This window comes from Artemia franciscana, chromosome 1, assembly GCF_032884065.1.
Source record: "Artemia franciscana chromosome 1, ASM3288406v1, whole genome shotgun sequence".
NCBI classification, from domain to species: Eukaryota; Metazoa; Arthropoda; class Branchiopoda; order Anostraca; family Artemiidae; genus Artemia; species Artemia franciscana.
This window is the reverse complement of record NC_088863.1, coordinates 25,076,134-25,097,123: the sequence shown is the minus strand read 5'-3', so window position 1 is coordinate 25,097,123 and position 20,990 is coordinate 25,076,134. Positions and strand designations below refer to the sequence as shown.

General features: G+C 36.0%; 1 protein-coding gene across 1 annotated transcript in view; it reads left to right on the top strand.

Annotated features, from left to right (window-relative positions):
* Positions 1–87: 87 nt before the first annotated feature.
* Positions 88–20,990, top strand: part of LOC136026202 (inactive rhomboid protein 1-like) — a gene marked incomplete in the record, with an annotated part of 191,350 nt that continues 170,447 nt past the window's right edge. The window contains 2 exon segments of the mRNA XM_065702568.1: positions 88–210; positions 4,272–4,412. Coding sequence (XP_065558640.1) covers positions 88–210; positions 4,272–4,412 — 264 coding nt within the window.

Genomic DNA, 20,990 nt, shown 5'->3' with positions numbered 1-20,990 from the left:
ATAGCATTGGAATAGAACCTTTTTATTATGCTAAGTAGAAATTTCAAGAAATTGCCGACAGAAAAGTAAATGAAAATCAATTTCAGGATGATCAGTAAGAAAAGCTCTATGTTTCTTGGTGTGGAGAAAACAACAGAGGTTGACCAATTGAACAAGTGGGAGGAAAGGAGACGGAGGTATGCAGAGAGAAAAGGAAAGTTAAAAATGGGGGTAAGTTGCAATTATTTAAAGCAGTAAATTTTTGTTGTTTCATAGCCAATCCTCTTGAGTTCTTGAAGTTAAAATTATATAATAAAGGGGTAAGTTAAAGGCCATATAAGATAAAAGCCATAAGCTAAAGGATGAAGCGGATCCTGATCTAAATCATAGTTAAAACGATCGATGCTGCATCGATGGTGCATAAAAAGACCTAGTCTACATTGAACTTATTTTAACTCAACAGGTGGTAGAAATTTGCCAATTCACAAAATTATGATCACCTAGACGGGACCAATCTATTTTATAATGAAGTAATAAATATAATTATCGTATATTCGATCAGAATTTTTCTGAAGTTCCTTTTAACCAGTTAACCTCTTCTACTACTACCAAGGTACGTGATCGTATCTTAGATACTACCATATTCTGGAGATGAGGTTGACTATTTTGTATATTGGTTACTATTGGTTTTACAGTCGTATTGTTAAATGGCACAACCGCCATTTGGACTTGGTGGAAACGAGTCAAAGTCGACTTTAAGTTGTATTTCTAATTATTCTAATTATATAGATGTATATTCTAATATATATATATATATATATATATATTCTAATGTATATATATATATATATATATATATATATATATATATATATATATATATATATATATATATATATATATATATATATATATATATATATATATATATATATTGCTATATATTGTTATTGCAATACAATATTGCTATTCTATATTTAGATGTGAATTGTTTTGAGCTTTTCAATATTAGTACTGGAAAAACTAAAAATATATGAAAAACCTATGTATCCCTGTGAAGCTGGAAGCATGTCTAGCATTTGACAAAGATAATATTGTTGCATTGAGAACGGCGAAGGTTTTTGCTACTATTGATCCACTGATACACAGAGCAGCTGAAGGGGGGTGACAGAGGTAGCTGCCCTGGGCACGGTGGCTGGGGGCCGCGCCTGGGGGGCTGCCCACTTTAAGCAGAATTTTTGGTTTTTATTACATTTCTTTGCTTATATGGGAGTCAAGAGTGGGTGCTGTAGTTAATTTTTTCCTGGGCACCACCAACCCTAGGAACGGCTCTGCTGTTGCAGTACAGCCGAGTGCTGATATTTGTAGCGTATCAAATGTTAAACAACTTTATATTTAAGCTGGAGTTGTTGCTAATTCATTTAGAATTGGATTGAAAGCATTTGAATTTTTTTTAGTCCTGGAAGTAAAAGTTGTTTCAGCAAGTCCGTATTTGAGGCTATACTACAGAGGGTGTGTGTAGCATTTCCCCATTCTTTTTCTTTGGCTTGCTATATAGCATTGATTAAATATTAAAGAAAACATGGTTTTAGAAGCAGTTGTTTACTCCGCTAATAAAAACTGGTCATTTTTTAAAGCCACCCAAGAGAAAAAAGGCTGTGTAAGCCCCTCCTCAATCGCTCTATGAGAAACTTGATGAAAGATGCCCTTTTTTTCAAATTTGAAAGCAGGATGAAACAGTTCTATTTGATTCTGTAAGTAACGAACCGTAAGTAAGGAGCGACTCAGTTCAATAGTAACCGAAACTCTAAAAAGCGAAATTTTGATATCTACAAATAATCAGAAAGGTCAGCTTATTATGCTGATTCCAAATATTTAAGACTCATCAAGTTTAGTATTACCCATCAAAAGTTACAAGCCTGAGAAACTTGACTTGATTTACTGACAAAATAAAAAACAATACATACACTTGTTCCCGTATTGCCAACATGCCAGAGGCTATTAACGGCCAATACGGGGATTTGAGAAATCAGTCATTGGATAAAAAATATCTCAAAAAATTTGACTCAAAAAACCATCAAACAAAAATATCCTTCTTCTAATATCATAAAGTAGAAAAATAAACAAACAACAAATAAACGAAAACTAAACAACAAAAATGTAAGCATTTTTTTCAGCTACTCAATAAGATATTTTTAAGTATTTTTTTTCTAGAACGAGATTAGAAAAATCAATTCTTCTATATATTTGGGCAATATAAGAATATTCCGCTTATGAAAGGAAATAAATCGCTTCACAAGATTATCACATATACCCTATTCACAAAACATTAAACGGAAAAACTAAACAAACGACTTTTATCTACTCTATAAGATATTAAAAAAAAAAATCGGAACGAACTGAGCAAAATTGATTCTTTTGTATGGTTGGGCAACCTATACCACACCTCTACACCAATATGTTGTGATGACAGTGCACCTCTATATGATAGTCCCTGATTTGCCCTATTTTTAAAATAGGGGAGAAACACCCCCTAGAATTCAAGGAATATTGATGAAAATCACACCATCAGATTCATCGTATCAGAGAACCCATCTGTAGAAGTTTCAAATTCTTATATACAAAAGTGTGGAATTTTGCTGTTTTTACCAAAATGCGCGTTTATCTGTTTATCAGTTTTGTTTTTTTTATTATTATTCAGGGGTGATCATATTGAAATAATGGTTCTGAAAAATTGGGAGATGTTCATTTCAACGGAAAGTAAAATTTCTAGTGGCCTTTTAAAATGAGAAATAAGATTGGAGGGAAACTGGCCCCCTCCCATGCTCATTTATTTCTCAAAGTTATCTGATCAACATTTTTGAGATATCCATTTTGTTGAATATAGTTTAACGATCAGATAACTATGTCTTTAGGGGTAAAATGACCCCTACAGTCTGTGGGGAGAGGCCTGTAAGCTGTGAAAATTTGCCCATTCGTTACGTGTAGTATTTGTTATTGGGAAGTATACAGGCTATTTTCTACGTGGTTTGATTTCCGGAAAAAAAATTCTACGGAAGGGGGTATTATTGGAATGATCGAGAAACGTTGAGAGATTGAAGTCTTTTTCAAGCAAAAGTATGTTATGGATAAACTTTCAGACTAAATCGTCCGCAAAAAAAAATTACGGGGAGGGGGATTTTCAGCTAGAATTAAACTATCTGGAGGGAACTTGACAGGGGGGAGGGAGAGTACTTTACGTTGGATGAAATTTTCATGGAAGATTTTTCCGTTAGGGGGGGGGGGGTATATTTCATGGAGGCAGAGCTTTACCTGCACTATTGAAAAACGAACAGAAATTAGATAAATAAAATAGTTTTTTTTAACCGAAAGTAAGGAGCAACATTAAGACGAGAAACGAACTGAAGTGTTTCCTTATATGAAGGGTTGTTCCCTCCTCAATATCTTTGCTCTTTACGCTTAAGTTTGACTGTTTGTCCCAATATTTTAAGAATGGCTACTGAAACACAGAGGCCATTTAACTAGAATAGGAAGCTTTTTTAAAAGTGCTATCAGCTTTAGCGTAAAGAGCAAGGTGTTGAAGAGTGGGAACTCTTCATATACGGAATAATTTCGGTTCGTTTTGAGTTTTAATGTTGCTCCTTACTTTTATTTAAAAAAAATTCAAAACAAGAAAAATAACGATGAAATTTGTTGAGATAGCAAATAATATTGTAAATACAATCTAAGCAAATAGTTATGCTATATATGTAACAGCTGTCATCACAGGAATATAATATAAAACAAATAAAATGAAATAAAACTTACTGAAAAAATATCATCGATTAATCAGATTTTAAAACTGAAATCACAAAATAGATTTTGAAAGAGTCTCAACTTCCTCAACTCACATAGGTTCAGCCAAGCTAACAGCCAAGGTCTTCATAAGTTCAGTCAGGGTCTTTGTCAGTATTTATATTGGAATTGCTTTGCAAATTAGATAAGTATCCCAGATGTTTGTAAGTATCCCACATGAAAAATAGTATCCCCGTATCCCAGTATCCTAAGTATCCTAAAGTATCCCCAGTATCCTAAGTATCCCAGGTGAAAAATATCGCATATCCACCTTTCAATTAATCATCCCATCAATGGAGTAAATAATTTAATGTATGATTTTAACGCTACTCTTTAGTGAAAATCTTAGCCTTTGGTAGACCATGATCATGAACATTTGCTCCCTAAGGGGACGGTATTGAAATTAAGGGCTCGAGTATCCTTTTCAAAATGTGTAAAAGAGATATTGCTATTTTCAGGACGCTGGTCGTCGACTAGGGTCAATGGGGGACACTGTTGATAGCAGCATCCTTCCAGCTTCAATGCCTTTGCTTCCTGAAGAGTTTAGGAAAGATTCTGTGACTGCCATGACCTGGAATGGATTAGTAGCCGTGACAGAGGTAAGCTCACTTTGCGTGGCAATAAGTAGATATGCATAATAGTTAGAGAGTCGCTCTATGTTTAGAAATACTGTAGTGTGTTTATGAAGCAGTATGTTTTTTCAAAAATCAAAATGCGAAGACCATTATTAACTTGAGTCTTTATTGAGATTGATTATTCAAACATTCCTTTAGCTTCTTCTTCTTCCTCTTCATCTCAGGCTTTGGATTTTTACAGCAACTCTTGCGACATTTTAGAAATAGCTTTTTGTATTATCCTTCTAGTTCTTAGTAAGGATTTAGTTTTTATGGTACTTGGTATTAACCAAGTTACATATAGCAATCGCAAATTCTGTCAGTCTGTCGGTCTGTTGGTCTGTCGGTCCCGGTTTTGCTACTTTAGGCACTTCCAGGTAAGCTAGGACGATGAAATTTGGCAGGCGTATCAGGGACCGGACCAGATTATATAATAAATATTCTTTTTCCCGATTTGACTATATGGGGGTGGGGGTGGGGGGCCCGTTAATTTGAAAAAAATAGAAAAATTAAAGTATTTTTAATTTACGAACGGTTGATCAGATTTTAATGAAATTTGATGTTTGGAAGGATATCATGTCTCAGAGCTGTTATTTTAAATCCCGGCTGGATCTGATGACATTGGGGGGATTTGGGAGGGGGAAACATAAAATCTTGGAAAACACTTGGAGTGGAGGGATCGGGATGAAACTTGGTGGGAAAAATAAACACAAGTCCTAGATACATGATTGACATAACCTAGAAAAAATGAGGTATTTTTAACTTACGAACGGGTGATCGGATCTCAATGAAATTTGATATCTAGAAGGATATCGTGTCTCAGAGCTCTAATTTTTAATTCCGACTAGATCCTTTGACATTGGGGGGATTCGGAGGGGAAACCGTAATTCTTGGAAAACGTGAAAATTGGGGTATTTTTATCTTGCGAATAAGTCATCGGATCTTAATGAAATTCGATATTTAGAAGGAATCCATGTCTCAGAGCTCTTATTTCAAATCCCGACCCGATCTTTTGACATTTGGGGGAGTTGGAGATCTTGGAAAACACTTGGAGTGGAGGAATCGGAATGAAGCTTGTTGGATAGAATAAGCAAATGTCCTTGATACGTGATTGACGTAACCGTACTGGATTTGCTCTCTTTGGGGGAGTTGGGAGAGGGGTTCAGTGATTTGGCGAGTTTGGTGCTTCTTGACGTGCTAGGACGATGAAAATTGGTAGGTGTGTCAGGGAGCTGTACAAATTGACTTGATAAAGTCGTTTTCCCAGATTCGACCATCTGAGGGGCTGAAGGGAGAGGAAAAATTTGAAAAATTGAGGTATTTTTAACTTACGAGTGGGTAATCGAATCTTAATGAATTTTGATATTTAGAAGGATCTCGTGACTCAGAGCTCTTATTTCTAATCCTTACCAGCATTAAGCCTCTGATTTTCCTTTTAAAGCAATCTATTAATTCTTAGAATTTTGCTAGAGCTCATACCATATGAGCTCTTGGCTCTTGCCTCTTCCGACCTCGTCACAAGTGCCATATGAGGTCTTAGCTCTTGTTTTACAGTAGTGTTACTGCTTTAAACAATCCGAAAGAAAACCCAGGGATATTGTAATGTACTACCCTTGAGCAACGTCAACCTTGCTATCTCTGAGGAAAATGCTAATTGTCTAATGCTCATTCACAAAGGTCAACAGTTAATGCGGAGGAGATTCATCTTGCGTAAATATTGATTCATGAGTATTCTCCCAGATGTTGACAAGTGTCCATATTTCAGTTTTTAGTTTGGTGAGGTACATTTTAGAATTCAATGTGCCATAGCCTGCAGCATGAAAGGCTCTCCAGTCCTACCTGGACCCACTCCACACTCTACTGTTATTTAAGGTTCATTCTGAAATTTCGCTGAGCCAACAAGAGGCTCTTCATCTACCCAGTAATGATAGTTACGACGGTTCAGAACCCATTCATCTGAAATGCTGCTTTATCACCCAAAGAATTTTTTTAAGGACGTGGCCAGTCATCATAACAAGTCAATATAACCTCTGCAAAGCCCTTATGAGTGTTGCAGCATTTGTTAGAGACCAGTTGACAGTAATGCGACTTCCAAGTGCGCTGTTGAAACTCCGTCCCGAAGCAATGTTCGTATAGTATGAAAAGAGTAGCCACTATCCCTTGCCGCTAGCTGAATAAATTTTTTTGGCTCTGAGCAAAAATTTTTTAAAACTGTTTTTATTAACTCCGGTTTGCTGATGCTAAAGGTCAGCTGCCTTATTTAAAGTCTATTACTTAAGATGATTCTATGAGTTTCACGTTATGATTTCTGATTGTCAGAGCCACATTTTTGCATCGGTCTGAGCACGCATGGTCTACCACCATCTTTGAGCTTAAGCAACTGATTTCCAATTTTCGTAGCACGCCACCAAGCCGTGTATGCACTTTCATGAACTTTTCCTTTTATTTTAAGTTATTAATTACCTTGAAACAAAAAAAAAAACAGCTATTAAATTTCATATACAATGGAACATATGTTAAATATTTTTGATAAACATAGCTTTAATTACAAAAATAATAGTAAACATTTTTCATAAATATATATAAATATATATATATATATATATATATATATATATATATATATATATATATATATATATATATATTTATACATATATATATGTATATATATATTTTAAGAACTGAGTTTTCAATCATCTATTGGCAGTTCCTACCACGAAAATCAATAAAAGGCTGACAATATTTTATGTATGAAATTTAGGCCTGTCATTTTGTTTCTCGTCTGGAGCCATGATTGTTTTTTTTTCCATTTGGTCATTTTAAACCACCAAAGGATTGAGGATTTGTCTATAGGAGAATTGACACCAAATTTAGCTCTTCTGTCTGGTTAGACTATAGGCTCAAGGTAAAAAATCAATTCAAAACTATTGTAACTTTCATATAGTTTTTTTTTTTTTCATGCCTTTGTTCTTTCTGAGTCATTAATGTTAACGACTGTAATTTGGTTTGCCTTTGCCATGTTTCTTTGTTGCTCTTTGATTTATTTTTTCCTCTCTCGTTTGCTTTTTCTTTTGTCTGCTATAGTGACGACTTAATTCAACAGAATTAAATTTTACAATGCTCAACTGATATTTGATGGTCATCTAAGAAATTCACTTTTGTGGTTTTGTGTTATTTTCACCAGCTTTATATTTATGTCAAACCTTATTATAAGTCAAGCCTTATGTTACAATTGTAGTACTTTGCCCCTGTTGCTTGATCGAGTTTTCTTGTCGACGATTTAAAAAAAGAAGTTGTTTCACCACCCCAAAGAATTTGTCAACTACGTTGACTTAGAATTGTCAAAATTGACGTAGAATTGTCAAAGAATTGTCAACTACGTCAACTACGTTGACGTAGTTGAATTTGTCAACTACGTTTCAGCTCCTACTGGGTTTAATCATTACTATTTCTGCATGGTAACAATTCTATAATATTCGTTAAATTTTTTCGGATTGATATATGTTAAGTTAGGATGGCGTCACCGTGCGGTAGTATTGCCTCTGAAACCAGGAGATCAAATAAAAATGGCTTCGAGATATACTGCAAAATAACGTATAAAGCACTAAAAATAATGTAGTGGAAGAATGGATATAGTAGTTGGTTGTCCTCATTCCCACAATATGAAAATTACAGCTCTTGACCAATATTATTTGAAAGGACAACTCGCCTTTAAGACTGCTTGTTTCAATGTTGCTGGAAAAAAATGTTGTATTAACAAATGTTAAAACAAAAATGTCAAATGTTGTATTAACAACATTTGCTGTAGCGTTGTTTACATCATTTACAACCTCAGTTGTAGTGTGTAGCGTTGTTTGGCCAAGTACTTTTTCAAACTAATTCTTTCCTATTTATGTGATCAGTGAGACAGAGATATGTCGAACGACTTATCCTTCTTTTATATAGTGTATCTAAGACTAACCAGTGTTTTATTCTTAAATATCAGCGCAGATTATTGCCACAATGTTTCGATGAAGTGTTTGTGGCTGGTTGTGTTCTCCACGAACACTGTAACACACGAATATCTCAAATTACACACCCTCAGGTTGTAAGTCGAAAATCTTTTTTTTCTATTCGTCATGCTGGGCCAGGCTGTTATAATGTTTGACCAAGTGAGTTCTTAACGGATGAAACTGTAGCAAATTTTAGAACTAGGTTAAAATCTCCGTGTTATTCTGACTAAGTCACTAATCGTTGCATTTTGATCATCATTTGGGTTTTCTAGAAAGTGGTACTGAGAGAAAGGTAATAATTATAGTTTTTTTGGTTTTTAGAAGTATCACACCAAGTAGAGTGCGACAGAGTCTAATTTTTATATATTTTCGTTTTTTTGTGCCTGTTTTTTTTTTCTTTTTTTCTCTCTTTTGGGTGATGGCTATGTAAATGTTATATTTTTTTTTAAAGGGTTTTCAGTCAAAGCAAGTTCACTTCTGGCTTGAGATATATTTGTTTGTTTAGTGTAAATATAACTTGAAGTTAAGTCATCAAGTCAATATTGATGATTTTATTTTAAAATAAATTATACCATAGGTTTTAAGACATATTTTAGATTTTTTTTTACTGTTCTTTGCCTGCCATTGCTTTAATAAGTTTAGTTTTAAGCTCTTGAGTTGTTCACTCTTAATTTTTTGCTGAAACAATAACAGCAAGGGGTTGAAAACGTAAACGTAAAGAACCCGAAAAAATGTTGAGCAGCCTGCTCTTTGTTTATTACTAGCCCTCCCCCCGGCCAATGCTTGGACTCTGATTAATTAGAATAAAGGTTATTAAAAATTAGTAAGGGATAAAGGGATTAATAGAAGATGGACCATGAACTGGAACATGCTAGAAATCATTATATATGCCTTAATGTGAATTCTAATGCTAAACGTTGTCATATTTAATGGAATTATATATGTCATTGTGTTGCAAGAGCAACACTTCGGTTTTGTCGTGTTTTTTTGGTTTTTTTTTATTCCTAGCACCCTGATTTCAGCTTTTTCCTAGAAAGTAGTAAGGGTCTAACCTCTGTGGTTTTTACGGAAATTGTGGACCTTAGGCCGGATTGATGAATATGACTTTGTATTTTGGAAAGCTTCGTAGAACTCTTGCCTGGGGCCAAAAAGGATGGTTTTTGCTTGTCCCTGAGCCAAATAGTATGTGAAGTGAAGTGGAGTTTTATAGCTTATATCAGAGAGAACTATCTGAAGTTATGCAGTCAAGCTTTTGTTTCATCAAACCATGTTTGTGCTTTCGAGTGGAAAGCTCCGTTCTAGCAGGCGAGCAGACAGGCACCAGTTTCAAATTGAAGATGGACTAAAATCTATAACTGTTAAATATATGCGGCAGTTACCCGGCCCCACAGCCAATATATCATCTTTGAGTGAAAAATAGAAATTTTTTTAGAAACAAGTGGCATTTTCCCATGGGTTCGAAAGTGATGCCATCTATTGTTTCTACCCATTTCTGTGCGTGATTTCAGCTGAGTTTATCATTCGCTTTTTCGCACTTGGAATTGCAGTAGAGAAATGGTATCAGATGTGCCTCTTAAACTTTAAAAGTTTTCTCATTGCTAAAGAAATTAGAGTTTATCCTTTGCTCCTTTCTAAGTGATTACGTTAGAAACTTGGCCTATGGCAAAAAAGTCAACTTTTGAACTAAGACAGATAGATTTTTTTTTTGACGGCAGTCGATGGCTCTTGATGAGCTGATCAAAGTATATGTCATCCATTTTCTGGTAGAAAAATTCCTTCTTGAGATGTACCAGTTTGAAAGTTTAAAGGGGCTAACAACTTCAGTAGTAAGGTACACACTGAAACCAAGAATAGGCTGATACCAATTGTGAGACATATAGGGAAGCTTTAAGCAACAGTCGGCTGTTAGCTCATTGTGATCTTCGGATATGAGGGGTTCGCAACTTTTGCTAGTTGGTGTACCTATTATTTGTTTCCGGTGTATTCGATGGTAAGACCAATTTGGTTCCAGTGGTAAGACATGTAGGGGAATTGTTTATTTTAGGATCCTTACAGATTAACAACTTTAGCGTTTAATCGAAGCAAGGAAACAAAACCAAAGTGTTGCTCTCGCAACACATTGCTCGGCGAAGCCGAACAAACGTTCCCGCAAAACCTCACGTTGCCCATGCAACGTAGATCTAGTTTTAACTAAGGTTTATATAATCCAGAATTTTTATAACCTCTGAGATTTTAACAATAACGAAACAGAATAAAATAAAAAAATAAGTAGTAAATGATTTTTTCGTCCATCTTATTATTAATCTCCCATCTTTCATCTTACCTTATTTGTTTTATTTCTGTTTTGAATAGGAAGCCAATAAAGAAGGAGAGGGTCAGCAGTAAAAATAAATTACTTGCTTTAGACATTTAGATCTTAGGATTTCAGGGCCATTTGTGTCGCTCAAGTTTGCGAACAAACCTTTCTAGTCATTCCTCAGCTGGGCAACAACAAGTAAATTTTCCCGTTCTGAACTTAATGAAGTATTAAACTTTTAAAGTATCTTTTGTTCTGGTAACGGAGAGCTCAATTTAGGATCTTCTTGCCTTATTGTTGTAATTGCCTTCTATGCAACTATTCATTTCCTCAGCTGTTAAGAGGAGAATATCATGCATTTCAATTCATTTGTGAATATTAGCTATTTTCATGCTTTTATGGAAGTCCCTAAAATCAAGCGAAGGCTCTTATTCCTCTCTAAAATTGAGGTTAGTTCCTAAAGTCTCTTTTTTGCTTTGTTTAAAAGTTAGATCTCCCCAAGGCTATAAAAGTTGTGTGTTTCTAAAGTTTGACGTCAATAAATTTAATTTTTTTTTGTCATGCGTTACTATCAGCAGATTTTTTTTGAAAGCCTACAAAGCCAAATTTTTACTGTGAAAGAGCCGCTATCGAAGCTTAGGAATTCTGAAAAAATATTGCTGTGAGTTTATCAATTAAATTTCTGGATAATTCATATCGTTAAGAGTGGACGATGATGACTCAGGGACGGATGCTTAATTAATGCTTGGAGGGGCTACCGAAAAAATTTGGTTCCCCTTTTGGTGCTTTTACCCCTTTTGGTGCACATTTCGATGCTTCGTTTTCTTTGTTAACGGACATCTCGAGTCTTTAAAACCTTTGGACTTATTGCATAAGAATTTCAGATATGTTAGATATCGAATATTATTTAAAAATACTTTATAATCTTCCTTTTCTGGATGTTCTTCTTTTAAAAAATGTAAGTGCGGATGATGTAAAATAAGAGTGATATTTGGATAAGGGAGCACAAATCATCAAAATTGAAGATTCCTATTGGAATAATATGAGGCTTTCACTAAGCCCCTTGCTCTCTAAAATGGATTTTAGTCTCTAAGGTTCTTTTTTTTTCCTTTCTTTAAAAGTTGGATTTACTCAAGGCTACTAAAAGTTTTGTGTTGACTAAAATTGTCGATATTTTTCTTTCTAATTCAGTTTCTCGGATTTTTTTTTCGTCTAAGATAAAAGCGATTTTTTAGGCTACATCGTTTCTGCCTCGACAAAGTATTCGGGCTAAAAGCCAAACTAAGTGACCCTCCTTTTCCTCCGGATAAGTTAGCTAACAGGTGATAGAGTTCAGTTGGCTTATTAATTAGGGGACGCTTTGCTGGGTGCCCTTCTGTTGCATATAAAGAGAAAAGGAATCTACTGTGGGCTTATACGGAGACAGTGGCTCCAAAGGAAAGCGCGAAGTACTAAAGATTTGATATATTACAGTTTATCTTATTGAATATTAAAAACAGTTTCTAATTATGATAGTTCTCCTATCTTGAACAGCCTTCTCTATATCTACTTCTTTACCAGTCGCATCTGAATATATGTAGCATTTTTTTGCAGATAAAAGGGTTTGCCTTTTAAGTGTTATTTGGGATAAGAATGGGAAAATATAAATTCAAGAAGGCTTAGTTAGAAGACAACAATGTGACAGAACAGCAAATGAAATTGTGAGATTTGTTTGTTTTCTAATTCAGTTATTGTAACTTAATGCTTGTCTGCCATAAGGGGTCTTATGTTTCACCACAGTATTTCAGAACTATCGATCACAAAAGGCTGTAGAAGTAAAGTTCAAGCCAAATCAGCATTGGTCTCAGTGCTACCTCTGTCAAAAAAGTAACGGCTAAACTGTCAGCATCTGGGTCCTTATGTTGTCAGAGTGTAAACCAAAGTAGTGGAAATAGTATGAGCATTGACAATGATTGAATTTAACTATCTGGGAAACTCTGCTGGTGGGATTAGGGACTTCTTTGGATTGAAAACAAAAAACAAAAACACATTGATCAAGAAGCTCCTTCTTTGGGTTAACCGTGTTGCTTGTTTATTAACTCAAGCTATAGGACCCCATATTTCCAGGTGTATCCTTGGTCAAATCTGTGTATTGTCAATCTTGGTAAGATCTTGTCAATCTGTCAAATCTTGGTCAATCTGTGTATCCCCAGCTGTAACATTGGTGAAAAAGCTTATTCTTTGGGTTAACCAAGTTGCTTGTTTATTAAATCAAGCTATTGGACCCCATATTTCCAGGTGTATCCTTGGTCAAATCTGTGTATTGTCAATCCTGGTCAAATCTTGTCAATCTGTCAAATCTTGGTCAATCTGCGTATTCTCAGGTGTAACATTGATCAAAAATCTTCTTCTTTGGGTTAACCAAGTTGTTTGTTTATTAACTCAAGCTATTGGACCCCATATTTCTAGGTGTATCCTTGGTGAAATCTGTGTATTGTCAATCTTGGTCAGATCTTGTCAATCTGTCAAATCTTGGTCAATCTGTGTATCCCCAGCTGTAACATTGGTAAAAAAGCTTCTTCTTTGGGTTAACCAAATTGTTTGTTTATTAAATCAAGCTATTGGACCCCATATTTCCAGGTGTATCCTTGGTCAAATCTGTGTATTGTCAATCTTGGTCAAATCTTGTCAATCTGTCAAATCTTGACCAATCTGTGTATCCCCAGGTGTAAAATTCGTCAAAAAGCTTCTTCTTTGGGTTAACCAAGTTTTTTGTTTATTAACTCAAGCTATTGGACCCCATATTTCCAGGTGTATCCTTGGTTAAATCTGTGTATTGTCAATCTTGGTCAAATCTTGTCAATCTGTCAAATCTTGATCAATCTGTGTATCTCCAGGTGTAACATTGGTCAGAAAGCTCCTTATTTGGGTTAACCACGCTGTTTGTTTATTAACTCAAGCTATTGGACCCCATATTTCCAGGTGTATCCTTGATGTAATTAAGCTCAGGAAAATAGAACCTAGGTAAGGGCTAGTGAGAATCCTATTTTGGTCTTTAAAGATTAAACGAACTGTAGAAAGACTTCATAAGATGTCTTTTCTCATAACACTTGGTCAAATCAGAAATTGTCAGAAGAATCAGTGATGGTGGGTCGCCAATGTCTAAATATTCTCTTTTTAGCATCAAGCTAAAATGGTCTGAATGTTAAAAAAAATACACATTTTCTGCTGATAGAGTGATAAATACAAATTGAAGAGCATTAAATGTCTACTTGGTTATGGTACTTGCAAGATATATTTGGTATGCAATACTTTTTTTAAAGGTTTGTAGGAAATTGGCGCGACTTGTGCTCAAGGCTATGGAGTCGGAGTTTTAGTAGATTTTTGTTGAATGTTGTCAGAGTTGAAGTCGATGTATTGAAAATGTCTGGAGTCTGAGTTGGTTATAACTAATAAAATCTAGTTAAATGAAGCTTTAAAACAAGGCTTTGGAGTCGGATTTGGAGTGGGAGTTTTAATAATTTTCTTTGAATTGATTTGAAGTTGGACTTGGTATATTGAAAATGTCTGAAGTCTGAGTTGGAATCGGTATATTGAAAATGTCTGAAGTCGGAGTTGGAGTCGGTATAATAAAAATGTCTGAAGGCGGAGTCGGAGTCGTTTATAACTTATAACCGATTTCACAGTTCTGCTTGTGCTGATCTGATTACCGAATTTTACTACTTTTTTCTTCCGTAAGGCCTTCTGAAACCGAATCTTGGGTCTGATATAGTCCCTCAAGAGGTACTTTTTTCAAATGCTTTGGCCTTTAAACCCGTGGCATCCCCATATTCTCCTTGTTTTAGAACTTTAGCATTACAGACTATGTCAAATTATTTAGTATTAAGTTACCTACTTGGTACAGTTGTCATAAGCGCTAAAACATTTTTCTGGCTTATCATCTAAATTTCAAATTGGCAATGTTGATATATCGTAGTTATATGGACAGGGAATAATTTCTATTCTTCCACACGTTTTAAGTTAGCTTAAGGCGAATATATTATGTCCAGTTTGGTCTGATTACCGAATTTTACTACTTTTTTCTTCCGTAAGGCCTCCTGAAACCGAAACTTGAGTCTGAGATAGTCCCTTGAGAGGTACTTTTTTCAAAGCTTCGGCCTTTAAACCCGTGGCATCTCTATATTCTTCTTTTTTTTAGAACTCTAGCATCAGAGACTCTGTCAAACCATCAGTGTTAAGTTACCTACCTACTTGATACAATTGTCGCAAGTGCTAAAAAAAAATTCCTGGCTAATGATCTAAATTTCAAATCGGCAATGTTCATATATCATAGTTACATGGGCTGGGAGTAATTTCCATTCTTCCACATGTTTTAAGTTAGCTTAAGACGAATTTATTGTGTCCAATTTATAACTCTCTCAGTTCAATTCCTTGATTATGGTTCATCCGTCAAGATTTCTGACATCACTCTCTTGGTTGAATGACTATTTTGTGCTTCAGGATAAGCACGGGCTTGAATAAATGTTGACCTAACCACCTCCCTATAATAACATACAGGCTCATCAGATGTTAATTTGTCAATTTTGATGCATGGAATTCAAAACAAAGGAATATAGTAATGACACAGTTACATTTCCCAGTCTTACGGTTGCAGTTTCGTAATTTGTGGAGTGATCGTGTATTATTATATTCTTTTAGTAGTGAAAAAAAAGATTAAGTGTAACCAGGGGTGCAGCTAAGGTAGGCGGCTCCCCCCTTTCTTAGCTCCTTTGGGGGTATTTGGCGTCTTGATTTAACTTATGTGTCCGCACTTTTCGGCACACTGGATGATTTTGTCAGGACATTCTTTATATCCTCTATCCAAACTCGAAATCCTAGCTTTGCCCCCGGGTGTAACTGATACCCTATTCAATATAGCTGTTGTAAAATAAAGGGAGCGGGTATAGTTGTTGGATGCAGAGAGGAATCTTGAGGAGGAGAATTTTTCTACTTTTATTTAATAAGTACAGTGCACAGAACACCAACTTTTAAGAAAGGTAGACAGAGAGGTGGAAATTAGAAGATGAAGAAAATGTAACTTGAGATTAGTTATGGGAATCACCAAATAATGTACGATTTTGCCCACTAGTGTAAGCTGAAAGAACCCTCTTCTGTAAATTCTTTTCAAACGTGAGCAGCGGAGAAAGTTCCTTTACTAATTTAGACGATTTGTATTTATTCAGAATGAGAGGAGGTTTATACCTCTTGCTTATTCTTAGTCTCTCAATCTCAGCAATATTAATGTTGAGGGGAGCAGATACAAATTCCTAAATACTGCTCGGGTTTTCGAGCTTAAAACCACGCAATGAACTTGGAAGGGCTCTGCAGAAGGCATAACCTTTATTTTTGGTGTGATTAACTTACAAAAAAACTTCAAGACCATGAAACATTTCCACCCTAAATCATCATAAGAAATGACAGTTGTAGGCGAGTAATCAGACGGTTACATTTTACATTGTTGTCTTTTTTTTGTTATTAACCAATTCCATAATTTAATTTCCTTGACTGAAATATACATGCATAAAGGAGGGGGGCTTCCCTGATGTTGGTCCGAAGGACTTCCCATGGAAGAATTCGAAAATGTGTCCTGGGAATACATTTTTTGTGTTTTTAATTACCCCTCCCATCGGGAAATACTTTCTGACCCTTGCTCCCAGGGTAAGACTGTGTGCACATATGCATCGGAGTGTTTTGCTATTTTACTGACGAATAAATTATCCTCTGTAAATGAGCAATAGACAAGGCCCCCCCTCCCGAAATGTTGGTCCGACTCGTAAAAACGTAATAAAAATGAATATAAATAAATTTTTGATGCGTTTTTAATGTTTTTGTTTAAGTCATTAGCTATTAGCGTTTCATTGTAAGCGTTTCATCTCGATTCGTTAACATTTTTTGAAATCTGTTATGACAGTTTCAAACCAAGTGTTATTGAGCAGTTAGACAGAATCCCATCTACAAAATAATGTGAAATGGACATCATCAGGTTGAGTAGGTTATTATTGTTTTATTTGGGCTGGAAGCAGTACTTGGAAACGCAAGGAAACTGAAATACAGATACGAGACTCTATTGTTTATCCTGTGATTGACATATTTATAGAAGACTTTTTTTTACGGTAATGACTTTCATTAGAATGTTCTAAAACACAACAACTTATATTTAAACTTTTTTGTGACAGTTTTTTCTTCTTGTACATTAAAAGGGTGGCTACACAGCGGTGCTACTGCTATTACAACTGCAAACTGGTTGTGACCTTAACCCCAACCGCGTAGAAGCACTCCTCCATCCCACCCTAAGGTACTTCTCAAGAAATTCTCAAAGGATTCATAACCGTTTTATATTTTCCCTCAGCCTTTTTCTTACCATAAGTTTAGTCATTCCAGGCTTACGATCTCTTCTGATCTGAAAGATATGCCCAAGGGACTTAATCCGCTATTTAAGGGGTTGATCATTTTGTTAATAAGGTGCCGCTCTTGGCCTCTCATCTCCACCCTTTATGTCTAAAATTATCGATAAACCACTCCAACCTTTGGCATATCTTCCTGTTTTGTTTTTCATCTCCATGATTCTGTGTATTCATTATTGTGTGACAGAAAAGTGTTGAGGCTAATTTTTTAGTTATTGGAGTTACTATTTTTTTCAGACATCACTGTTATTTCCTTCAAAGCAGCTCCCTAGGGCAGCTAAACGCCGGTGTACACGGTGTTCCCACCGTTTCTAGCAGCCCTGATAGTCTTCAACGGGTATGGTCTTCAGCATGTCCTTTACGCTGTTTTGGATGTTTTCTGAAGTCTCTGAATGACATCCTTCGAGTAATTTTTTTTTCCGTTTACAATAAAAGGAAAAGGTTACACGAACTGATGTCAGGTGAATAGGGGGCCCGGGAACTAGACGGTTGCCAATTGACATAAAATCGTTTTTTTGAGAGGAGAGTGCTATAGGGTGGGTTATCGTGATGAACCATCCATTTGTTTGCAATTTTTGGTCTCGCACGAAAGACTTTTATCTAAGCTTTTCAAGGACGTCTTTATAAAAATAAACTTGGTTCACAGTTTTTCCTGGAGGAACAAACTCTTCGTGGAAGATTCCCATTTTTTCAAAAACAAAAAACAACTCAGCATTGTTTGTCGAAAATGAAGGCCTCTCTGAATGGTGTTCATCTTCATTGTGCCTTCCAAATAGGATTTGTGAAAGCGAAAATCTTTAGCTCGGGATAAAGAACGTTCTCCATAAGCATGTTATAAATTTTTTATTGCCACACTTGCTTATTCTCTAAGCTTAACACAAAATGTAATGGCGCAACGTGGCTCCTAATTCTGCTCTTCCATTTTGCGTGATCCACAACCAAGAAATAGCATTCGCAAAAAACCGCTAATAGCATTCGCAAAAAAGTATCGAACAGTGTTTCCACTTTTCTTTTCAAACAATCGGTCAAACCTTGGCGATTTTCTAGATGGCTCTCAGGAGTTGGCAGAATTTTCATTAAATATGTTTTTTCTTTTTTTATGTTTTTGGAGGTGTTCTAGTGATTTGCGAATAAGGTACCACATTCTAAAAGTTCTGACAGCAGATCTACAGGTGTCAGATGTGATTCCGGAAAGAAAAACGGGATTTCGTCGATCAGTTTCGTCAAACTTGACAAAGGGAAGCAGCTAGAAGCTCGAAAAAATAATGAAATGTATTTGATTTTGAAACTACGTGTAGTCGTATATCATTCAGACTTTAAAAGCTGTTTAATTCAGACGTTTCTCTTTATCAACCCCTAGTTTTTCTCACCCTTCGAGGCTCCACACGACAGCCGGCAAAGTTCAGGACGTTGACATAAATTCGAAATGTGTCCAGTCCGGACAAATTCCAGACACCAGGCCTTTAACCATTTAGTCTGAATTAAGCGGATAACCATTTTTTTTTTACCACCATCCCCAAACAGTCATTCACGAATGATAAAGGGAAAACACAAAGTCGCAGCTCATTAATATTCACCTAACTGCAAATAATTATAAAAATTAACACAACTTTCAAATGAATTTACTGCTTTACGTTCATTACAACAAAGGAGTATCTACCTTAATTTTGGCCATCCATCTCCTACTGCTGTCTAAAACGGCTGAAAAACAGAGTTTCATCATCCGTTTTTCGTTTTGCTATTATGTTTTTTGTATTGTATTGTGAATTAATTAATTAAATTAAAGAATTTGAATAACCTGTCGTTTCGCTGTCATGCTAAAAATTAAGGTAGGAAAATCGGCGAAAACGGAGGGCTTAAATGGAAGGGGAAAACGGTGTTTTGCTCTGAAAAACGAACAAGAAAGGCTATACGCGAAGGACATAAAACGCGAGATGAACGACAAAAATGAACGCATCTGATTGTATCTACTGCATGGCTTTTTATGTGAACAATTCACTCTGATCACGTAGTAACACAGTTGCAATGGCAGACGCCGTTATTCCTCTTAGCCTCTTTCTCAGGGGTTGGCCAACCGTCAGTGCGTCTGCGGTAACTCCGACTCGTTCATTCCAAGTTTCGTCTGAATTTTGGAAGCCAAAGTTCCCGTTTCCAAACGATTTCTCCTGTCTTTCTTTACTCTTTTGAGAGACCACCCTGGCAACGAGTAGCGTCTTAAATAAGGAGCAATAGTGGGCGGGTTTAGTGACTTATCGTTTTTGGGTTCAATAAAACTAACCCCCTCATAGGTATCATCGTCAAAACTGAACCTTTTCTGTATCTGAATGATAATCTCTATAAAAATCTCGAGCTGACAAATACATTGTTTCAGTTTCGGCTTTCAGCTTTTTCCTTTTGTAGTCTGGCTGATCACTAGTTTCCGTGTCACTGGTCAACTTGGCAATTTCTTCTGCCGCATTTAAGCCAAGGTAAATATTTTTCAGAGGCAGGTGCTGCGAAATATTTTCAGGGTCAATAGTTATTCCCTTTTCTTGAACATACTTGGTGGTCATGGAATTTAGCGACGAAGTCTTTACAAGTTTCACTGTCTCTTCTTTCAAAACATGAAACAGTAGAGCATCTGCTTGGAACATCGTATTAAACTCTATTAATAGTCCAAGGATGTACTCCGTAAACATTATTATGACTGTCGCAGGCAGGTTTTTGTATCACAAGCTCATTTCCACATGTGAAGTCCTCAAATGCCAAATTCTTGAAATAAAGCTTCGGGGGTATCTAAAGCTGAAGTATCCGTCTCACACAGGCATGAATTGAGAGCCATCTTGTTTGTTCAGGTGTAAAAATTTTCAGCCGGTCCATATTGCAAAAGTCCTGGAGCTCTCCAAAAGCGCTGAATAGTTTTGCCCTAATTCACAAAATGATTATAAATCGTCCTGCATAGATCTCTTTAAGTTTTCGGAAGCTTTTTATATGCATAAGATGCCACAAGATGGATCTTATGGCAAATACACTTCGCGACAGTAACTCAAAGGTAGGTTTCCTTTACAAGTGAAGAAACAGCGATGGGCCCATCATAACGCTTGCAGTGTTACCGCAGAAACCAATTCAATTGGTCAGTGGAACTCTCTTCCCAAGATCTGCAGAGAGTTCCTAAGTTTTTGCAACAGCATTTCCGCAGTTCCGTTGGGATATTCCATAAGGTCTATTAAATTCTCGTTTAGATGCTTTACCTGACTTTAGACATTTTTTGCCTGCCATTCCACGCAAATTAACGGTCCTGTGCCAATGTTAAATTCTTGGTCAACCTGCCTGAGACTCTAGGCAGGCATGACTCGCTAAAAGATAATAAACAAATATTAGTTCAATAAGAGAGGCACACTTATTCCCACCGTTTATCCGTGCCATTAATCAAACACTTGGAAAACTATTGGTTCTATCACTATCTTAGCTCTATAACTATCTACCTTGGTTCTGCTACGCTAGGAATAACGCATGGACGCATAATAGATAGACATATCTATTAACAAATGAACTAACATTATTTTTATACAATTCTAATAAGGGGTGGGGGATTAATGCCAGAATTGCCTCTCATCTGTCTTGGCTTTTTCTACTATTATCCAGGACTTGATGCCCAGAACTATTCAATTTTAATTCAAACACAGATGACCAATTGTTTAGCTGTTGCAACATCAGTTGTCTCGTCAATTGTGATCGAAAAAGGGTTCGGTTCTTTTTCAGGGACTCCACCAGCAGGTCCTCGTATTATACTGACATGCCCTGGTGACCTATGTTTATCTCTTTCTGCTTACCCAGTCTTACTTTATCAGTAACATACTTAAGTGGCATA